This window comes from Geotrypetes seraphini, chromosome 2 (genome assembly GCF_902459505.1).
Source record: "Geotrypetes seraphini chromosome 2, aGeoSer1.1, whole genome shotgun sequence".
NCBI classification, from domain to species: Eukaryota; Metazoa; Chordata; class Amphibia; order Gymnophiona; family Dermophiidae; genus Geotrypetes; species Geotrypetes seraphini.
The window spans coordinates 147,189,701-147,211,128 of NC_047085.1; the positions used below are offsets into that span (position 1 = coordinate 147,189,701).

Here is a 21,428-nt window from a genome sequence, read left to right on the forward strand (position 1 = left end):
CATAACCAGTCTGATCTCTTCCAGAATCGATTTGTTAGTTCTTCTGGTAGTCCCCAGCATGCATAAAATCCTTCTCCAGCACCAAAGCTCAAATGAATCAATCTTCTTTCTGTCTTGTTTCCGTGGATGGGCATAATCAAAAAAAAGTCTAAGTCCCTTTTTGGCCTAAGGCCCTAAACGTTGAAAGCAGAAGCAAAGAAAATGTCCATTATCAAAAAAAAATGTACAAAAGGAGGTTTTTTTGATAATGGCCTGCCTCTACGTTCAGCTGTTTAAACGTCCAGACCACCACTATGTCTACACTTACCACATATAATGAACCAAAAAAAAAGCCTAAGTCCCAAACGCCCAAAGCCAGGTGGAGCCAGACCTTTGCCTAAAAGCTGGGTTCTGTAACTGGTGTCTGTCAAAAACAACACTGGTTACAGAATCCCCTCCCCCCCAGCAACTATCGCGGCAGGAGAGATGGCTCATTCCCCTGCTGCGATAGCGATACCACCAAGTGCTACCACACGCGGCACTTAGGATCACCATCGCGGCAGGAGACATGAGCCATCTCTCCTGCAGCAATCCACCCCTGCCCCCGATCGGATCGGGCAGGAGGGAGCCCAAGCCCTCCTGCCCCAACAATCCCTCCCCACCCGATGCAGCCTCCCCACGACTACGAACCCACGATCGGCCTGCCGAACACCCCACCACCTGCTGACCCGCGACACCCCCCCTTACCTTAAAGAAAAGTTGGATGGACGGATCCCAAGCCCGTCCGTCCAGCAGGCCCGCCATCCATCGAATGGCGGGCCTTAGGACCTGATTGGCCCAGGTGCCTCAAACCCTGCCCACAGGTGGGGCCTGAGGCACCTGGGCCAACCAGAATCGACCCAGTAGCCTTAGGCCCCTCCTGTGGATAAGTGTATCATTCTGGACAAGCAGGTTATCTCCCCATGGCTGCAAGCCATATGCAGAAGGAATCCACTCTGGGCTTTTTCTGTGATCCTCCTACTTCACTGGGAGCTCTACTGCCATCTGCAGTTAATACCCAAACAAGCAAGAAAGAGCTCTATCAAAATTTTGTGAAGTAAGGACAACAATGGGAAATTTCCCAAAATAAATCAACTGTTCTGCCCAAACATAACAACACTTGAACACTCAATGAAAAAGTAACAGCCAACAGAAGCATCAAAGGAGCTCAGGTAATACCACCTGTAGATGTTAGAAACAAATTATACAGTAACCTTCAGGGCCTATTGGGCTGACTGGCATCCAAGATACAACATGGAAAAGAATAAACAGAATGAGACAGTAGGCAGGTGCAGGAAGGACAGGGCGTGGGTCCAGAATGGCACACCTATGTACTGGAAAAGATATTATCAAGGTAAAGACAATCTCTTTTTCCAGTGCAATAGGTGTAGCATTCTGGACAAGCAGGACATACAAAAGCAGTCCCAGAAATCCAGGATGGGCTGACTGCACTGGCCCACAACACGGAGGAATCAAAGGCAGAGTCCTCTTATGCCACAATATTCACCCCGTAGAACTTCACAAATGTGTGCAGAGCAGACCAAGTCACCAGTTTGGCCCACAATGAAGCTAAGCATCTGATCGAAAGCACCTTGACAGAAACAGGAGACTGCTTCCCACAGATAATGTAGGCTGATGAATTGGCCTTATGGATCCATCTAGAAATGGAAGCAGGCACGCCTCACTTAGTCGAATGAGTCAGCACAAATGATCAGATAATGAAGAAAAGCAGAACAGAAACACTCCTTCCAGCTTGCATTCAGAAGGGAAAATCTGCAGGTGGCAGTAGAGTTCCCAGTGAAGTAGGAGGATCACAGAAAAAAATCCAGAGTACATTCCTTTTGCATATGGTTCATGGCCATGGGGAGATAACGTTTGTCCAGAATGGCACACCTATTGCACTGGAAAATGGGTTATACGAAACAAAAAATTGAATGAGTAAAAATGTGACAATGTACAAGATAACTTCCGCCACTGAACTAGCAGCTCAGAATGTTGGACAGTCTAGTCAAACCACAGAATGTGTCTTGTGTAAAGACTACATTGACCTGATTAAAGAAATGAAGAAAAAAAAATGGAATATAGAGATATTGTAAAGGCTACAATCTGAGATGGATTGCAGAGTAGAGACATGAGAGCAAAGATGAAGCAAAGTGTCTCCCTTGTTGAGATAGAAATGCCCTGAGGTGAACGGTGTCTAACATGGCTCCTATAAAATGAGGTAGTTGAGCAGGTTGAAGCTGCAACTTTGGGAAGTTGATTTCGAACCCTAGCAGTTAAAGAAATTTTATGATGATTTATGTTGCCGATTGTATTGCTGGAGGAGATGCCACCTTTATCAGCCAGTCATCTAGATATGGAAATACTTATAAGCCATGAATACGAAGAGTTGCTGCCACAACCACCAGGCACTTGGTGAATACTTTTGGAGATTAAGTCAGGCCAAACGGTAGAACTTTGTATTGAAAGTTGGGGACTCCCTGCTGAGGGGCACCGAGGGACCAATCTGCAGACCGGATATGCAGTCGAGAGAGGTTTGCTGCCTGCCAGGGGCCAGGATCCAGGACGTGACCGCCTGCCTAGACCGACTCATCAGGCCCAAGGACTACTTCCCCATGCTCCTTATTCACATGGGTACGAACGACACTGCCAGGAACACCCCAGAGAACATACCTAAGGACTTTGGAGCCCTGGGTGAGAGGCTGAGGCAGATGGGAGCGCAGGTGGTCTTCTCCTCGATCCTACCTGTAAGAGACAAGGGAAGAGCCAGGGAGGAGCATATCCAGAGGACGAACGAGTGGCTACATGAATGGTGCAGGGACATGAACTTCGGCTTCCTGGACCATGGAGAGGCACTAAAGGGACTGCAGGGACCAGATGGACTCCACCTGACAAAGAGAGGCAAGAACGTCTTCGGACATCGACTAGCCCACCTCCTCCGAAGGGCTTTAAACTAGGTAAGTTGGGGGAGGGTACCCACTCATGTACTAGCACAGTAAGTAATCTTCCAGGAGAGGTGAGTTCTGAGACCGAGGTAAGTTCACACAGTAAAAACAATCATACAAAAGCCACTCAAACTCAGGCGGGAAATTCTACACAGGGTCTTAGCAAACATAAAGTATGGAGGGCTATGTATGTTAATGCACACAGCTTAGGCAATAAAATTCTAGAATTAGAGACAGAGATAACGAACGCCGACCTCGATGTAATAGAGATATCTGAGACTTGGTTCACAGACTCACATGGGTGGGACATGGCTATACCAGGATACAACTTACTTCGTCGGGACAGAGAGGGAAGGATAGGGGGTGGGGTAGCACTATACACTAGAGATAACATCAAAGTCACCAGAATCACAGATGTCAACTACACCGGGGAATCACTCTGGGTGAACCTGGCCAGAGGAAACGAAAAATGCTTGTATCTGGGTGTAGTATACAGGCCCCCAAAACAGCATGAAGACAGGGATATGGAACTAATCAAAGACATTGAGAACATTACTTTACGCGGGGACACGGTTCTGCTAGGGGACTTCAATATGCCCGATGCTGATTGGAAGACACTTTCTGCTACTACCAGCAGCAGCAGAAGACTTTTAACCTCCATAAAAGGGGTGCGACTCAAACAAATGGTGCTGGAACCCACCAGAGATCAGGCGACACTAGACCACTCACCAATGGAGAAAGCGTTTCAGAAGTTTTGGTAGGCGATACACTAGCCTCTAGCGACCACAACATGGTATGGTTCAACATCAAGATAGGCTTCACTAGATCAAACACAGCAACAAAGGTCCTCGACTTTCGGGGCACTGACTTTAAACGCATGGGAGACTTCGTCCATCAGGCGCCACAAAACCAAGCTGAAACCAATAATGTAGAGGCTATGTGGTCAATCCTGAAATGCACCTTGCATGAGGCAACAAACCGCTATATAAAAACAGTAAGCAAACGACAGAGGAAGAACAAGCCCCAGTGGTTCTCTGCAGAGATCTCAGATCTTGTTAAGGAAAAAAAAAAAGCTTTTATTTCCTACAAGCATACAGGAAACAGGGTGACAAAAGAAGACTTCTGACCAGGTCTAAAGCAGTCAAAGCAGCAGTCAGAGAGGCCAAGATTCAAACAGAAGAACAACTAGCGAAAAACATTAAAAAAGGGGATAAATCCTTCTTCAGATACATTAGCGACAGGAAACGAAACACAGATGGAATAGTACGTCTCAGGAAAACAGACGGGACCTATGCAGAAACGGATTCTGATAAAGCCAAACTACTAAATGAATACTTTTGCTCAGTCTTTACTTGTGAAGCGCCGGGGACCGGTCCACAATTGCAAGCAAGGCAAACCTCGGAAGACCCGTTTCAAAACTTCAAGTTTACACCCAGCAGCGTCCATGGCGAACTATCAAAACTCAAGGTGAACAAAGCCATGGGACCGGACAATCTACACCCCAGGATTCTTAGGGAGTTGTGTGATGTCCTGGCGGAGCCGCTATCCGTGCTGTTCAATCTTTCCCTAAGTACCGGAAAGTCCCCATGGACTGGAAAACAGCTAACGTCATTCCATTGCACAAAAAAGGTTGCAGAACGGAAGCTGCAAATTACAGACCGGTCAGTCTCACCTCAATAGTGAGTAAACTCATGGAAAGACTTATTAAACAAGAATTAGATACGATCCTGACCGAGGAGAATCTACAGGATCCCCAGCAGCATGGATTCACAAAGGGAAGGTCCTGTTAATCCAATCTGATCAGCTTCTTTGACTGGGTTACAAGGAAACTGGATATGGGGAAGTCTTTAGATGTCGTGTACTTGGACTTCAGCAAAGCTTTTGATAGCGTCCCGCACCGCAGATTGTTGAGCAAGATGACTTCGATGGGATTGGGAGTGATATTGACGACATGGGTCAATGACTGGTTAAGCGGTAGAATCCAGAGGGTGGTGGTTAACGGTATCCCCTCCAATACATCGGAGGTGACCAGTGGAGTGCCACAGGGATCGGTCTTGGGACCGATCCTTTTCAACATATACATAAGAGACCTGACTCAAGGGCTTCAAGGTAAAATAACACTATTCGCCGACGCTGCCAAACTATGCAACATAGTAGATAACAGCACCTTACCCGACAGTATGGAGCAGGACCTGCTCTTATTGGAACATTGGTCCTCGACTTGGCAGCTGGGCTTTAATGCCAAAAAATGTAAGGTCATGCACCTAGGCAGCAAAAACCCATGCAGAACTTACACTCTGAATGGTGAGACCTTAGCTAGGACTGGGGCAGAACGTGATTTGAGAGTAATCATTAGTAAAGACATGAAAACTGCCAAGCAGGTGGAGAAAGCTGCATCCAAGGCTAGACAAATGGTGGGATGCATCCGTAGAGGTTTCGTCAGCCGGAGGCCCGAAGTTATAATGCCCCTGTACAGATCCATGGTGAGACCTCATCTTGAATATTGTGTTCAATTCTGGAGACCACATTATCAAAAAGATGTGCGGAGAATCGAGTCGGTTCAGCGAATTACCACCAGGATGGTCTCGGGACTCAAGAACCTCCCATATGAGGAAAGACTGAATAAACTGCAACTATACTCGCTCGAGGAACGTAGAGAGAGGGGGGACATGATTGAGACTTTTAAATATATCACGGGCCGCATCGAGGTGGAAGACGATATATTCTTTCTTAAAGGACCTTCAACCACAAGAGGTCATCCGCTGAAAATCAAAGGTGGGCAATTTCATGGCGACGCCAGGAAGTATTTCTTCACCGAAAGGGTAGTCGATCATTGGAATGAACTTCCATTGCAGGTGATTAACGCCAGCAACGTGCTCGATTTCAAAAAGAAATGGGATATGTATGTGGGATCTCTAGCCGGGTGAAGTCTGGGGGTGGGTCATTAAGGTGGGCAGACTTGATGGGCTACAGCCTTTTTCTGCCATCATATTCTATGTTTCTATGTTTCTATAAAAGTGTTGATGAGCTATCCAAAAGCACAGAAATTTTCTGTGAAGAGGATGTAAGGATATGTGTGTACAAGTCTCTTTGAAGTCTAGAGAGCACAGCCAATCATTTGTTCTAGGAGAGGTATAAAGTCCCTAAAAATAGCATGCAAAACTTCTCTTTGACCAGATATTTGTTTAAGTCTTAGAGGTTGAGAATTGAATGAATACCTCCCGTCTTCTTTAAAATTAGAAAATACCTGGAGTAGAACCCTTGATTTTTCTGAGAAGGGGGAACCACTTCTATGGCATTTAGTTGTCTGTTAGGAGTGGTTTCAAAATTGAGCAAATAACCCTCCTTGATGACTTTGAGGACCCAAGAGTCCATTGTGATGAGACCCCAATGCTGATAGTAGTAGTTGGGGAAGAGGTTGAAGAGGAGGGATCTTGGCCATGCTCTCTAAAAGCATGTAAAAAAGACTGAGCTGGTTTTTGGGAGGCCGAAGGCTAAGACTTTTGAGGCCTCTGTTGTTTTTGCCTCTTCTGTGGTAGAGACTTAGAAGAGGATGCTGGATACTTCTTTTGGTAGGAATAAGAAGTAGATTTTGTAGCAGGCTTAGACTGTTGATTCTTAGCTTTAGATCTGTTTAAAAAGTTCCAGCCTTGCTCATGCTAAGTAAAATTTTGAGTAGCCGCCTCTATGTGGTGGTCAAAGAGTTCTTCACAAAGACAAGGGATGTTGGCTAAGTGATCATGAAGATTAATGTCCATGTTGGAAACTTGCAGCCAAGCAAGATGCTGCATAGCCACAGACATGGCCAAAGCTCTGGATGTTAGCTCAAATGCATCAAATGCAGTTCCTACCATATACTTTCTGGTTTGTAGGATATTGTGAATCATGCTCTGAAAATCTTCAAGATGATCCGAAGGAATATATTGCTCAAACTCAGACAAGTGCTTTGTCAAATATTTAAGGTAAAAGGAGATGTAGAAGATATAATTTAGAACTCTGTTGGCCAACATAGAATTTTGATAAAGGCGATGACCAAATGTATCCATATTCCTCCCTTCCCATCCTGGTGGTGCTGAAGCATAAACCCTGGAGCTGTTGGATTTTTTAAGGATTGATTCTACAAGCAAAGACTGATGTTGGAGTTGTGGTTTGTCAAACCCCAAACAGGATATTATTTTGTAGAGGGAATCAATTTTCGTGGAGCTAGTTTGACAAAAATGGAGTTTCCCAATTTTTGAAGTGCGCGTCCTTAAGGAGACCATATAAGGACAACTTAATAAGCTCCTTAGGAGATTCATCGAAATTTAGAGCATCCAGTAGTTTGGCTCCAGGTTCAATGTCAGCCTCTAACTTGACAAGGAGAACCTTTCCCAATTGTCTAATATATTTAGTGAAGGAAAGTCCTTCAGGTGGAAACCACCTTCTAGGAGGAGGAGATAACGCCCACTGGTTACCAGTAGAACATCGAATTACAAAATTATGTTACTGACTTATAAAACTAGAGCCTCTGGTCAACCAGATTTCATTAATAGACTCCTAATTCCACATTCTTCTCAATGTTCCCTCTGATCAATTAATCAAAATTTGCTTTCAGTCCCATCTTTAAGACACATTAACACTTTGCGAACTAACATTTTCTCTGTGACTGCCCCTATGTTGTAGAACTTTTAGCACCAAACTACCTAAGAGAAAGTACTTCACTTAACACCTTCAAAACTAATTTAAAAACATTCCTGTTCAAAGACGCCTTTGACCTATGATTGTACTTTTAAGGATGCTGTACATACTTTTTTACCAGCATCAACGCCGTGCTTTAAGTGTCCCCTCCTTTTCGTACTTCCCTCCCTTTCTTTTCTATCCAAATATTGTAGTTCTTCCCCTTTTCCCTTTCATTCCTGTTCCAGTCTGTATGATTCATGTTTATCTGTAATGTGTATGTTTATTTATTTTAATATCTTATGTATCCCCATTTTGTTTTAATATGTAAACCGCCTTGAAGCCCGATTAGGCGGGATATCAAATTTTTAAAAACTTGTACAGATCTGAAGGAAGTCCATAAGATCGAGCAGCTGATAGGCTCACATTCAGATTCAGAGTGGCCATGAGAAAGATCAGAGTCACATGGTTCAGGTGACCTACAGGAACAGCAAGAAGAACTTCTTTGATGTCAGTACCGATCCAATAAGGAGGAGGATGATGAAGAACGATGTGAAGATCTTCTATATCTGGAAGTATAGGAGTGAGAGCGACGATGCTTCAATAAAGAACTTCGATGTTTTGATGAACAGTGTCAATGTTTCGATGGAGATCTTTGAGATTTTGATGCAGATCGATGATGCCTCAAAAGAGAGCATCGTTGTCTACTGAAGGAGTGCCGATAGGAAGCAGAATGGCGTGCCAGTGTAGACCTGGAATCGGTACCCTGGGGCCTAGAAATGTTATGCTTAGGCTGGGCCGGTACTGAGGGAGTTCCTTGAAAATTTGCACTAGTACCCTTTGATCAATAGCCAGTACCATAAGGTGTCATGGAGTGGGTGACCTCGAAGAGGATGCACGCCCTGAAGGAAACACAGACTGCACTGAAGGAGAGAGTTGGCATCAATGCTTGGTCTACATTGAGGGACTCAATGCTGTAGAGGCCTGCGATGCTTGCTGAGAAGAAGATGGCTTCTGAGCAGGCTTCCCTGATGTTGGAATAACTTTCAATGTCAATTTTGATGGGAAGGCAACAATCGCACTGGACAGAGTCCAGAAAAATGCAATTCGTTCAATGGAAAACGAAAAACTGAGATACTGCGAGCTGGCATCGGGCATGCATGTGTGGTGCGGGTAGTCATGAAGTTTCTAAAAAACATAAGTGGCAATACACTTTTACCACTGTCCGTACTGGGATCCGTGGATGGCGTCACCCCACATGTGAGAATATGCTGCCTGCTTATCCTAGGATAACACACTTTGCTGATAACCAAAGAAATTTATTTGGAGTGTAACTAGTCCTGTTACTTTTACAGGGTAAATTAAAGATTCTGAACAGAAACACCAGCTGTCCCACCCCAAACACAAGAGTCAGCCAAAAGTCTTTTTAGCACAGTTTTAACTCTGTCTAACTCTTAGAGTAAAAGTCTTTAATATTTTAGGGGCTTACCTTACCCACACTACCATGAACCTTCCCTTTTCAACAGGGTCTCTTCTCCCTTCATTCTTTCCCAGGGCTCCTCTCAGTCCTTAGACAGGGAAAGGTTCTCTCTTACTGAGCTCCCAAAGCTCAGGGAAGTCTCTTCCTTCTGGGACCTCTCCTCCTATGGGACCTCCCAGAATTAATTCCAAACTGAAACAGATATACAGTAAAACCTTGGATTGTGAGTAATTTGGTGTGTAAGTGTTTTGCAAGATGAGCAAAACATTTTATAAAATGTTAACTTGATCAACGAGTGTTGCCTTGCAATACGAGTATGTATACGTGTGTCACGTCATCACAGCCTAGCGTAATACAAGTACGCATAACATATGTACATCGTTGAGCGCAGTTGAACACAGCACAAGCATCACAACTGAGCGCAATTAAGCGTAAAACAAGCACGTACATTCCACCCGCAATACGAGCAAGCACAGCGTACGTGCAGTTTACCCGCAGTACATCTGCGCACAATATACGCACAGTACAGTATTTTGTATTAAAGTTTTTGGGTTGTGGAGCAATCGTCTGAGTTTCCATTAATTCCTATGGGGAAATTCGCTTTGGATTAAAAGCATGCTTCCGGAATGAATAATGCCCTCTGCTGCCCATTGATATAATATTTGTGAGGGAGAATCCCTGACTCCCTCATGTGTCATCGGTGCATTGGTGCTTAGAGCGCATCAATTGTGAAGATGCCTGAGATGATGCTGAGATGTTTCTGGAAGTGAAAGAAAAAAACATGATGATCAGGACCCAGGCACTAAACGCAACAGCTATGCAGATCAGCATGAAAAATAGCCATGTAACACCAAAAACAAAGCTTAAATCCACTAGAAAGTTTGGACATCAAAGGAAAAACACTGACTAAGTCAAAAGACTGAATGTTTCAGAAAGGTCGAGCAGATTTTAAACCGAACAAGACTTGATGACCACGGCCTGAAGACAGGCTTAAGAGGGCTCAAAGGCCAAAAGTAAAAGTTGATAAAAAAAATTTAAGAATAATGAACTGAGAACAGGAAGGCACAAAAGTACTAATAAAGAACATACGCAGAAAAAGTACACCTAAAATTGGCGAGTATAGTTATACTGCTAAGAGAAAATAAAAGAAAAGGTTTCTCAGCTCTGCAGAAAACTTATGGTCCCGTGATTGGACAGCAGGCAGGAAGGCACTTACATATGCACGGTGCAGCGGTCTTCAAGTTTTAAAGTGACACTTCACTGTGAATTGTTCATATCGGGCTCTGTGGATGATGTCACCAATATGTACACATATGCTGCTTGTTTATCCTGGGATAAAATAAAATCCCTACAATCTTCATACCAGCAGAGTAAAGAGGAAGTTTTGGCCACCAGTCCCTCCTTACCCCATCAGATCTACCCCCTCCCCCCCAGAAAATATATGACCTGATCATTAGCCCCATCCACCATGACATCAGAAGCTAGGGACAAGAAAACAAGGAGGGCCGACAGACAGGAGATACCTCTGGAGAGCCAAGGATTCTTACTTTAGCAGGGTAAAGAGTAAGTTTTGGCCACCAGTCCCCTCCTTACCCCACTGATCTCCCACAAAGAAATGGACTGATCATTAGCCCCGCCCACTGTGATGTCAGTCGCTGGGGGACCCAAAAGCACGGAGGGCTGATGGACAGGTGAGTCCCCCATTGGGTCCTTTGTGCGGACCAAGAAGGACGAAAGGATTGGAACTCTTAAGGACTATGAATTAGAATGCAAAATGTGAATAATCTTATTCTATACTATCCCTAGTTACCACAATTCCATTAGAACATCTCCTGCCCAAACAATCCTCAATACCCAACATAGGGACACAGACACAACACACCTAGAGAACTACAACCCTGAAAACTCCCATGAGAAAACAAACAAGGTAAGTTAAATCAGAAATTCCAGACTGCCTAACTCTCAAACGCTACAACACGCCCACACAGGCACCTTCATTCTAATCTACTCATGATGCAATGGCTACTTCTCGCAAGCTGATGGCTGATGGCTATCAAAAGCTTACTGGGATTATGACCAGAATCTCAAACACACCATACCAATTATAATATCAGATCTTAGGAAATTTGAGACCACATAACATAGAAAGCATATCACAAAATTGCTTGCCAAACGATGATAACAATGCAATATATAAAATAGAAGTACAGTGGAACCTTGGTTTACGAGCATAATTCGTTCCAGAAGCATGCTCGTAAACCAAAATGCTCGTATATCAAAGTGAGTTTCCCCAAAAGAAATAATGGAAACTCGCTGCTCTCCCCCTCACTCGCAAAGCCCCCCTCCGCGCAAACCGGCACCCCCCTCTGCGTGAACCGGCACCCCCCGCCCGAACAAATTAAACTTAACCCCCCCCCCCCCCTCCGGCTTGCACCGGCACGCAGCCCACAGACATGATAGTAGAATCAGAACTTGGGAATTGTCTTCCTTGCAGAAACATGGCTAAACGGCAAGTCTGACCTCCTAATCCTAGAAATATGTTCAGCATGCTACAAAATGATACAATTAAATAGGCAAAAGAAAAAAGGAGGGGGATTTAGCTATAATCTACAAAACTTTCCTTGAAATAAAGAAAATCAACTCCCTATGTGACCCCCAATATAGAAATCCTATTCTGCCAACTAAAACATGACCCTATATAACAGACCCTAGGCATTATGCTCTGTTATAGACTCCCTAACTACTGGTCCAACTTGGCCCCCCAAATATAGCAATTTAGAACTCCCTGATAATACTAGCAAACCTCAATTTACCACAGGAAAACAATTTATGCATGACCTTAGACAATTCCTGGACAATTTCCTCTTTTTTTACACACAACAGGCCCAAAAATGAAAAGGGTCAGGCCCTAGATATGATTACAGCAAATGAACCAAACCTACTGCCAGGAGTGCCTCGGAAAACATACCCAAAGACTTCGGAGCCCTGGGTCAGAAGCTAAAGCAGACAGGAGCACAGGTGGTCTTCTCATCGATCCTCCCAGTAAGAGACAAAGGTAAAGCCAGAGAAGAGCGTATCAAATGGACAAACGAGTGGCTTCGCGGATGGTGCATTGAAATGAACTTTGGATTCCTAGACCATGGAGAGGCGCTACAGGGACTACAGGGACCAGATGGACTCCACCTGACCAGGAGAGGTAAAAATGTATTCGGACATCGACTAGCCCGACTACTTCGTAGGGCTTTAAACTAGGTAAGTTGGGGGAGGGTATCCACTCACATTCCAGAGCAGTAAGAAACTATCCTGAGGTGGCGAGCCACAACCACACTTCTGAGTCCAAGGTAAGTACCCCTACTATACATGATAAAATGGGAGTCACACTAAATAAGAAGGGAATCTCTTCACAGGGACTTAACAACAATAAGGTATGGAGGGCTATGTATGTTAATGCACACAGTTTGGGCAACAAAATACTGGAATTGGAGACTGAAATAAGGAACGCAGACCTAGATGTGGTGGCAATATCTGAGACCTGGTTCACGGACTCGCACGGGTGGGATATGGTTATACCAGGTTACAACTTGCTTCGTCGAGACAGAGAGGGCAAGTTAGGAGGAGGGGTAGCACTATACATTAAAGAAAACATCAAGACTACTAGAATCACGGATGTTAGATACTCCGGGGAATCCCTCTGGGTGAACCTGGCCAGAGGGAACGAAAAATGCCTATACCTTGGTGTGGTATATAGACCTCCAAGACAACAGGAAGACAAGGATATAGAACTGATCAAGGACATAGAGAACATCACTTTGCGTGGAGACACAGTTCTGCTTGGGGACTTCAACATGCCCGATGCAGATTGGAACACACTCTCTGCGACTACCTGTGGCAGCAGAAGAATATTAACCTCCATAAAGGGTACACGACTCAAACAAATGGTACTGGAGCCCACTAGAAACCAGGCAATACTGGACCTGGTACTCACCAATGGAGACAGCGTCACAGAAGTATCGGTAGGCGATACGCTGGCCTCTAGCGACCATAACATGATATGGCTTAACCTCAAGTGGGGTTTCTCTAGATCAAATACAGTGACGAGAGTCCTCAACTTTAGAGGCACAGACTTCGAACGCATGGGAGATTTTGTCCATCGGGAGCTGCAAAACCAAGCACAAACTGACAATGTGGAAAATATGTGGTCGACTCTGAAATCCACCTTGCATGAAGCAACAAATCGCTACGCAAAAACGGTCAGCAAAAGTCGGAGAAACAAAAGACCCCAGTGGTTCAATACTGAAATTTCGGACCTCATTAAGGAGAAGAAAAAAGCATTTATTGCCTACAAACATTTAGGAAAGCAGGAGGTAAAAGAAGACTATCAGGACAGGTCTAAAGCTGTCAAGAAGGCAGTCAGAGAGGCCAAGCTCCGAATAGAGGAGAATCTAGCACGGAACATTAAGAAAGGGGATAAATCCGTCTTTAGGTATATTAGTGACAGGAAACGAAACAAAGATGGGATAGAACGACTCAGGAAATCGGACGGGAATTATGTGCCTCACATGTGCCTATGTCAACATCAGATCTCTAGGACCCAAAACAGAAAACATAAAAAACTGGATAACAACAGAAAAACTTGACTGCTTATTCCTCACTGAAACCTGGCTAACCTCAGACACAGACCCTAGAATAAAAGAAGTATGCCCGCCGGGATACAAAATAACAGTAACCTGCAGAGAGAAAAAAAGAGGAGGAGGTCTAGCAATAATATTCAAGAACACCATAACTCTAAACATACTCGAGAAAGTATCCACTCCACAATTGGATTTCCTAGCGTGCCAACTCACAAACACAACACTAAAAAACTCTCTAAACTGCCTACTCTGCTACATAACACCAGGAAACTGGACCACAGTGAAGCCCGAATTTGAAAACTTCATCTACCAAAACTCACTAACAGCTGACTACAACCTCATACTAGGAGACCTAAACCTACACCTAGAAGATCAAACCTCCACACCAGCAAACAACTGTTTATCCTTCCTCAATGCATTATCCTTCAAGATCCTAAACCCACAAACCACTCATGAAAAAGGTCATCAACTGGACATTGCAGCATTCATGACTCACCAACCAACCAATCAAGAAATCCAAACTCCTAACGGAACATGGTCCCCATCCCTATGGTCAGACCACTACATCTTCAACTTCAACATCAACTGGACCAAAACCAAACACACACCTCAAACAAAAAAAACCACATATACCTCACGCAAACATATCGACCCAACCATCTTCTGGTCAAAGGTAGACGAAACCATCCAAGACTGCGACCCAAAAAATTTCATCGACCACTGGAAAAATGTATCCACCAACATACTTGATAATCTGGCACCCCTACAAACCAAAACCAGAATCAGAAGGAAATCAGACCAATGGTTTGATAACGAATTACTCCAACTCAAAAGACAGTGTAGAAGATTAGAAAGAAAATGGAGAAAAAAGAATCAAGAACAAACAAAAACCGACTGGAAAAAAATCAACAAACAATACAAAAATCTACTAAAAGACAAGAGGAAAAGTTACTATACCAAGCTCATAGGCACAGAAACACAAGATTCCAAAAAAATTTTCCAAATACTAAAAGAATTAACAGACACCAAACCATACACTACCACCACCAACACACCTCCACCATCATCCACCATCTTAGCAGAACATTTCAAGAATAAAATCACCAACACCAGAGCCACACTCATACTCAACCCATCCAACCAAAATCCAATCACAATCCACCCCACAGGAAAAGAGGCAATCGCAGCAGACAGAACTTGGTCTCAATTCCCAAACATAAAATGGCCAGAATTTAACAAATTATACAAAAAATACAGCCATGCCTCCTGTGACCTCAACCATTGCCCCTCATATCTCCTTACCACCTCTAGTATAAAGTTCCGCACCATAATTCTACAATGGATCCAATTCACGCTCACAGAGGGCACATTCCCTGACAACCTCAGCGAAATTGTCATCACCCCAATCCAAAAAGACCCAAAGGCACCACAAAACCTCCCTTCCAACTATAGACCTATAGCCTCAATTCCGCTATATGTCAAAATTACAGAAGGCCTAGTAGCCAAACTCCTCACCAATTACATAGAGGATCACAACCTACTACACCCCATGCAATCAGGATTCAGAACAAATTTCAGCACAGAGACATTACTAGGCTCCCTCATGGATACCGTCAGACAACAACTTAGTATAGGGAAAAAAATGCTACTCATACAACTGGACCTATCGGCAACATTCGACCTAGTAGACCACAACATCCTTCTACAGATACTAGATGCAATAGGCATCTCAGACAAAGTATACTCCTGGTTCAAAGGATTCCTAAAACTCAGAACCTACAGAGTAAAATCAAACAAAGAAAAATCAGAATCCTGGTCAAACCCATGCGGCGTACCACAAGGATCTCCACTATCCCCCACCCTCTTCAATCTATACACTGCCTCTCTAGGAACCCATCTAAATAATCTAGGCCTAACATCCTATAGCTACGCGGATGACATCACCATCCTCATCCCATACGATCATTCCAAACCTACCATGACAGAGGAACTTCACCAAACAATGGAAGCAGTCACAACCTGGATGGGAAATCACAAACTTAAACTCAACCAAGACAAAACCAAATTCATCCTCCTAGAAAACGACAAGATCCAAACCACATCCATCCTTGACATAAACGCAACCAAATATCCCATCCAAACAACCATAAAACTACTAGGCATGACCATAGACAGATGCTGCACAATGCAGCCACAAATAAACAAAACAACTCAAAAATCATTCGCAATCATGAGAAACCTGAGACAAGTCCGAAAATTCTTTGAAAGCACACAATTCCTACTTATAGTACAATCCCTAATACTAGGAATACTGGACTACTGTAACATTCTCTTCCTCCCATGTCCGGCAAATACGACAAGACAACTCCAAACAATCCAAAATACAGCCTTAAGACTCGTCTATTCATTGAAAAAACACGACCACATCACTGAAGCCTACATCAACTCACACTGGCTCCCAATCCAAGAAAGAATCCAATTTAAATTTTACTGCATATTATTTAAAACACCACACGGAGACAGTCCATCATACCTGAACAATCGCCTCATCCAAGCAACCAGCACCAGACACAGAAAAACGCACTCCCCATTCATACCCCCCCCATCCAAAGAAGTGAAAAGAACAAAACTACATGACGGCCTCCTGGCCACACAAGCTGCAAGACTAGATAACCAAATCTCCAACCTTCTGATGACCACCCCAGACTATAAGACGTTCAGAAAAGAAATAAAAACCACACTTTTCAAGAAATTCCTAAAACAGAAATAACAACACGACCACTAAAAGCCCTCAATATCTTCATATTACCTCTCTAGCTATTCTCTACAATTCATATAATTCTGTTATTCTGTAACTCTGTAATTCTTTATTCATTGTAATTCTGTCCTTAAACTAACCTTTTGTAATCCGCCTTGAACCGCAAGGTAATGGCGGAATAGAAATCCCTAATGTAATGTAATGTAATGTAATGTAATTATGCAGAATCAGATTCCACTAAGGCAGAACTACTAAATGAATACTTCTGCTCGGTTTTCACCTGTGAGGAGCCGGGATCCGGTCCACTTTTATGGACAAGGGAATGCCAGAAAGACCCGTTTCAAGACTTCAAGTTTACTCCCAGTAGCGTCTACTGCGAACTTTCAAGACTCAAAGTAAACAAAGCCATGGGACCAGACAACCTACACCCCAGGGTGCTCAGAGAGCTGAGGGAAGTCCTGGCGGAACCATTATCTGTGCTCTTCAATCTCTCCCTAAGCACGGGAAGAGTTCCCTTGGACTGGAAAACAGCTAACGTTATTCCACTCCACAAAAAGGGCTGCAGGACAGAGACGGCGAATTACAGACCGGTAAGTCTCACATCCATAGTATGCAAACTCATGGAAACACTGATCAAACAGAAACTTGATACAATCCTGGATGAAGAAGATCTACGTGATCCCCATCAACATGGATTTACCAAAGGCAGGTCCTGCCAATCAAATCTGATTAGCTTCTTCGATTGGGTAACAAGACAACTGGATGCCGGGGAGTCCCTGGACGTAGTGTATTTGGACTTTAGCAAAGCTTTTGACAGCGTCCCACACCGTAGGTTATTGAACAAGTTGAAATCGCTGGGATTAGGGGAAACACTAGCTGCATGGGTTAAGGATTGGCTGAGCGGTAGACTTCAGAGAGTGATGGTAAATGGTACCCCATCCAAAACATCGAATGTGACCAGTGGAGTACCACAGGGCTCGGTCTTGGGTCCAATCCTATTCAACATATTCATAAGTGATATGACCCAAGGGATCAGAGGAAAAATATCATTGTTCGCCGACGACGCCAAACTGTGCAACATAGTAGGTAAAAGCACTATGCCTGACAATATGACACAGGACCTACTACTATTAGAACAATGGTCATCGACTTGGCAGCTTAACTTCAATGCTAAAAAATGCAAAGTGATGCACCTGGGTAAAAGAAATCTGTGCAGGACTTACACGTTAAATGGTGAGACCTTAGTTAGGACCACGGAAGAACGGGATTTAGGAGTAATCATTAGTGAAGACATGAAAACTGCCAATCAGGTGGAAAAGGCTTCCTCTAAGGCAAGGCAAATGATGGGTTGTATCCGTAGAGGTTTTATCAGCAGGATGCCAGAGGTCATAATGCCACTGTACAGATCCATGGTGAGACCACATTTGGAATATTGTGTTCAATTCTGGAGACCACATTACCGGAAAGATGTGCTGAGAATGGAGTCAGTTCAGCGGATGGCCACCAGGATGGTCTCGGGGCTCAAAGATCTTCCGTATGAAGTAAGGCTGAATAAATTGCAGCTGTACTCACTTGAAGAACGAAGAGAGAGAGGGGACATGATCGAGACATTTAAATATATCACGGGTCGTATCGAGGTGGAAGAGGATATCTTCCGTCTTATAGGACCTTCTTCCACCAGAGGGCATCCGCTGAAAATCAGGGGAGGGAAATTTCATGGAGACTCCAGAAAGTATTTCTTCACTGAGAGGGTGGTCGATCATTGGAATGAACTCCCACGGCAGGTGATTGAGGCCAACAGCGTGGCAGATTTCAAAAATAAATGGGACATTCATGTGGGATCTCTAATGAGGTGAGGGCAGGGGGTGGTGAGCAAAATCAAACAGAAGGGTCAATGGAGTGGGCAGACTTGATGGGCTTTGGCCCTTTTCTGCCGTCATTTTTCTATGTTTCTATGTTTCTATTATTGTTCATCAAATGGTCACCCTCAGTCTGAAAAGATCACTCACTTATCTATTCAATTTCACCCTCAAATGCAAAGCCCCTATCTAAACCCTAGTCCAAAAGGAGTGCTATGAATAGCATCTCAGATTTAGAGCACCATAAATACTGAAAATAAAGTAACAGAAAAATCTGTCAGGCCAAAACGAGAAAAATGTGTAGAAACATACCTTGGTTGATTCTGGAAATCCTCCCCACGTCCACTCCATGTGAGATTCAGCTCTAAACCGGCTTTCTGCTGGTTTCACTTCCAGTTCAGAATCACTCTTGTGACAAACTGGTTGGGAGAAAGCACTTTGAGAAGAAACAAAGAGAGGATGTCAGTGAATAGAAATCTTCAAAGAACAGCTGTTTATAATAAAAAGTGCTTTGAACATTTAAGTATGTAGCAGTTAGCAGACCAAAAGAGGATTCTCCTTAATAACAGATTGCTAATTGTTTAAACAGCAACTTATTTTTTTCTTGTGCATGACAAGACTACACAGTGGTTTTTATAAACTGAAGCCTGATGAGTAGTGGCAATTTTCTTTGTACTGTATCAGCACCAGCATCAGTCCACATCTTCCACATCAGCTGCAATAGGGACAAGGCAGTAAATTTAAAAAGTCACAAGGTTTTTAGCAAAAACTTCCAGGTTAGCAGACAGGAGTGACCTTGCAGAAAATCAACACTGACAATGAGGTTGAGATTAAAATAACAACACAATCCCCCCTTTTACAAAACTGTAGCATGGTTTATAGCACCGGCCGTGGTGATAACAGCTCCGATGCTCAGAGGAATTCTATGAGCGTCGGAGCTGTTACTGCTGTTGCCAGCACTAAAACCACGCTACAGATTTATAAAAGAGGGGGAGGGGGTACATGAATTAGGAGACAGAAAAGGAGATGCTTTTTCTTTTCAATAGTATGAGGTGAAAGCAAAGGTTTTGAGGACAAAAGGCCAATAACCTCACATGTGTGTGACATATTCATGGGAGTCCCAGGTGTGGATGCTCAAAAAGCATGAAAATCTCTTTAAACATTGATGTGAACATCCCACCATGCATGCTCAGGTGCCTTCCTGCCATTGTCACGAGCACGGGACCAGCAGCATAGAAACATGATTTCAGATAAAAGCCAAATGGCCCATCTAGTCTGCCCATCTGCAGTAACCATTATCGCTTTCTCTCTCTGAGAGATCCCACGTTCCCATCCTAGGCCCTTTTGAATTCAGACAGTCTCTGTCTCCACCACCTCTTCCAGGAGACTGTTCCAGGCATCTACAACCCTATCTGTAAAAAAGTATTTCCTTAGATTATTCCTGAGCATATCACTTCTTAACTTCATCCTATGCCCTCTCATTGGAGAGTTTCCTTTCAAATGAAAGAGATTCGACTCATGCGCATTTACATTACATAGATATTTAAACATCTCTATCATATCTCCCCTCTCCCGCCTTTCCTCCAAAGTATACAGAATGAGATCTTTAAGTCTGTCCCCATACGCCTTATGATGAAGGCCACATACCATTTTAGTAGCCTTCCTCTGGACCGACTCCATCCTTTTTATATCTTTTTGAAGGTGCGGCCTCCAGAATTGTACACAATATTCTAAATGAAGTCTCACCAAAAAGTCTTATACAGGGTCATCAATACCTCCCTTTTTCCTACTGGCCATACTTCTCCCTATGCAACCTAGCATCCTTCTAGCTTTTGCCGTCACCTTTCAACCTGTTTGGCCACCTTAAGATCATCACATACAAATCACACCCAAGTCCCATTCTTCTGTCGTGCATACAAGTTCTTCACCCCTTAAACTGTATCGTTCCCTCTGGTTTTTGCAGCCCAAATACATGAACTTGTATTTCATAGCATTAAATTTTAGCTGCCAAATTTCAGACCATTCTTCAAGCTTCGCCAGGTCTTTCTTCATGTTATTCATACCATCCAGCGTGTCTACTCTATTGAAGACTTTGGTATCATCTGCAAAGAGGCAAATCTTACCCAACAACAATATCATTTATAAAAATGTTAAAAAGAACAGGCCCAAGAACAGAACCTTGAAGCACACCACTGGTAACATCCCTTTCCTCAGAGCGATCTCCACTGATCACTACCAGCTGTCGCCTTCCATTCTACCAGTTCTTGACCCAGCCTGTCACTTAGGGACCCATCCCAATGGCACTTTGTTTATTTATTATAAGGCTGTGTGGAACACTGTCAAAGGATTTGCTAAAATCTAAATACACCACATCTAGCACATCCTCTATCCAATTCTCTGGTCACCCAGTCAGAGAAATTGATCGTTTTTCTGCAACATGGCGTAGTGCACACAAGACAGTGGTCTGGGCCCAAACACTGTATACACCAGTTATGCGGGTCTGTGATCGAAATTGTGCGCTGACACCAGCTACATTTTTTGAATCCGGTTATCGGACTGGACATTGAGGAGGGGGGGAAACAGCCTCAGCCAAATCAAAGCCCAAAGGCTGAGGCCGCGGAGCAGGCCCCGCCTTTAAAACACAAGCAAAAACAAAGAAAAAATATATATTTTTTACCTTCATAATAAAGAAAGATGTGCAGAACACACTCAATGAAAAAAAATATGAGCCGTGGCTGAATGGCACTGATTCATGCTGAGCTTCAAAGTAGGGACTTAGCTCCACGGAAAAACTAGAACTGAAGAGACGCTGAGGAGACACAGGCCCTACGTTTGGCGGGAAGGCACTCACACATGCGCAGTTCAGCAGTCGCAAACTTTCTGAAGTTCTTCAAGCAAGATTGCTTGTGAGGCTGTCCGCATCAGGGCTCCGTGGATGACGTCATCCATATGTGAGAACATGCTGCCTGCTTATCCTGGGATAAAAGGAGGCATTGATGCCCCTGTATAAGACTTTGGCGAGACCTCATTTAGAATATTGTGTACAATTCTGGAGGCTGCACCTTCAAAAAGATATAAAAA

At 43.8% G+C, this 21,428-nt stretch overlaps 1 protein-coding gene across 4 annotated transcripts in view; it reads right to left on the reverse strand.

Moving 5' to 3' along the window:
- The window catches only part of LPIN2 (lipin 2), a 293,670-nt gene that overhangs the window by 158,180 nt on the left and 114,062 nt on the right, over positions 1-21,428 (reverse strand). For all 4 annotated transcript variants that reach the window (XM_033933961.1, XM_033933960.1, XM_033933962.1 and 1 more), the window contains one exon: positions 18,660-18,783. In XM_033933961.1, coding sequence (XP_033789852.1) covers positions 18,660-18,783 — 124 coding nt within the window. The remainder of the gene's footprint in view (positions 1-18,659; positions 18,784-21,428) is intronic.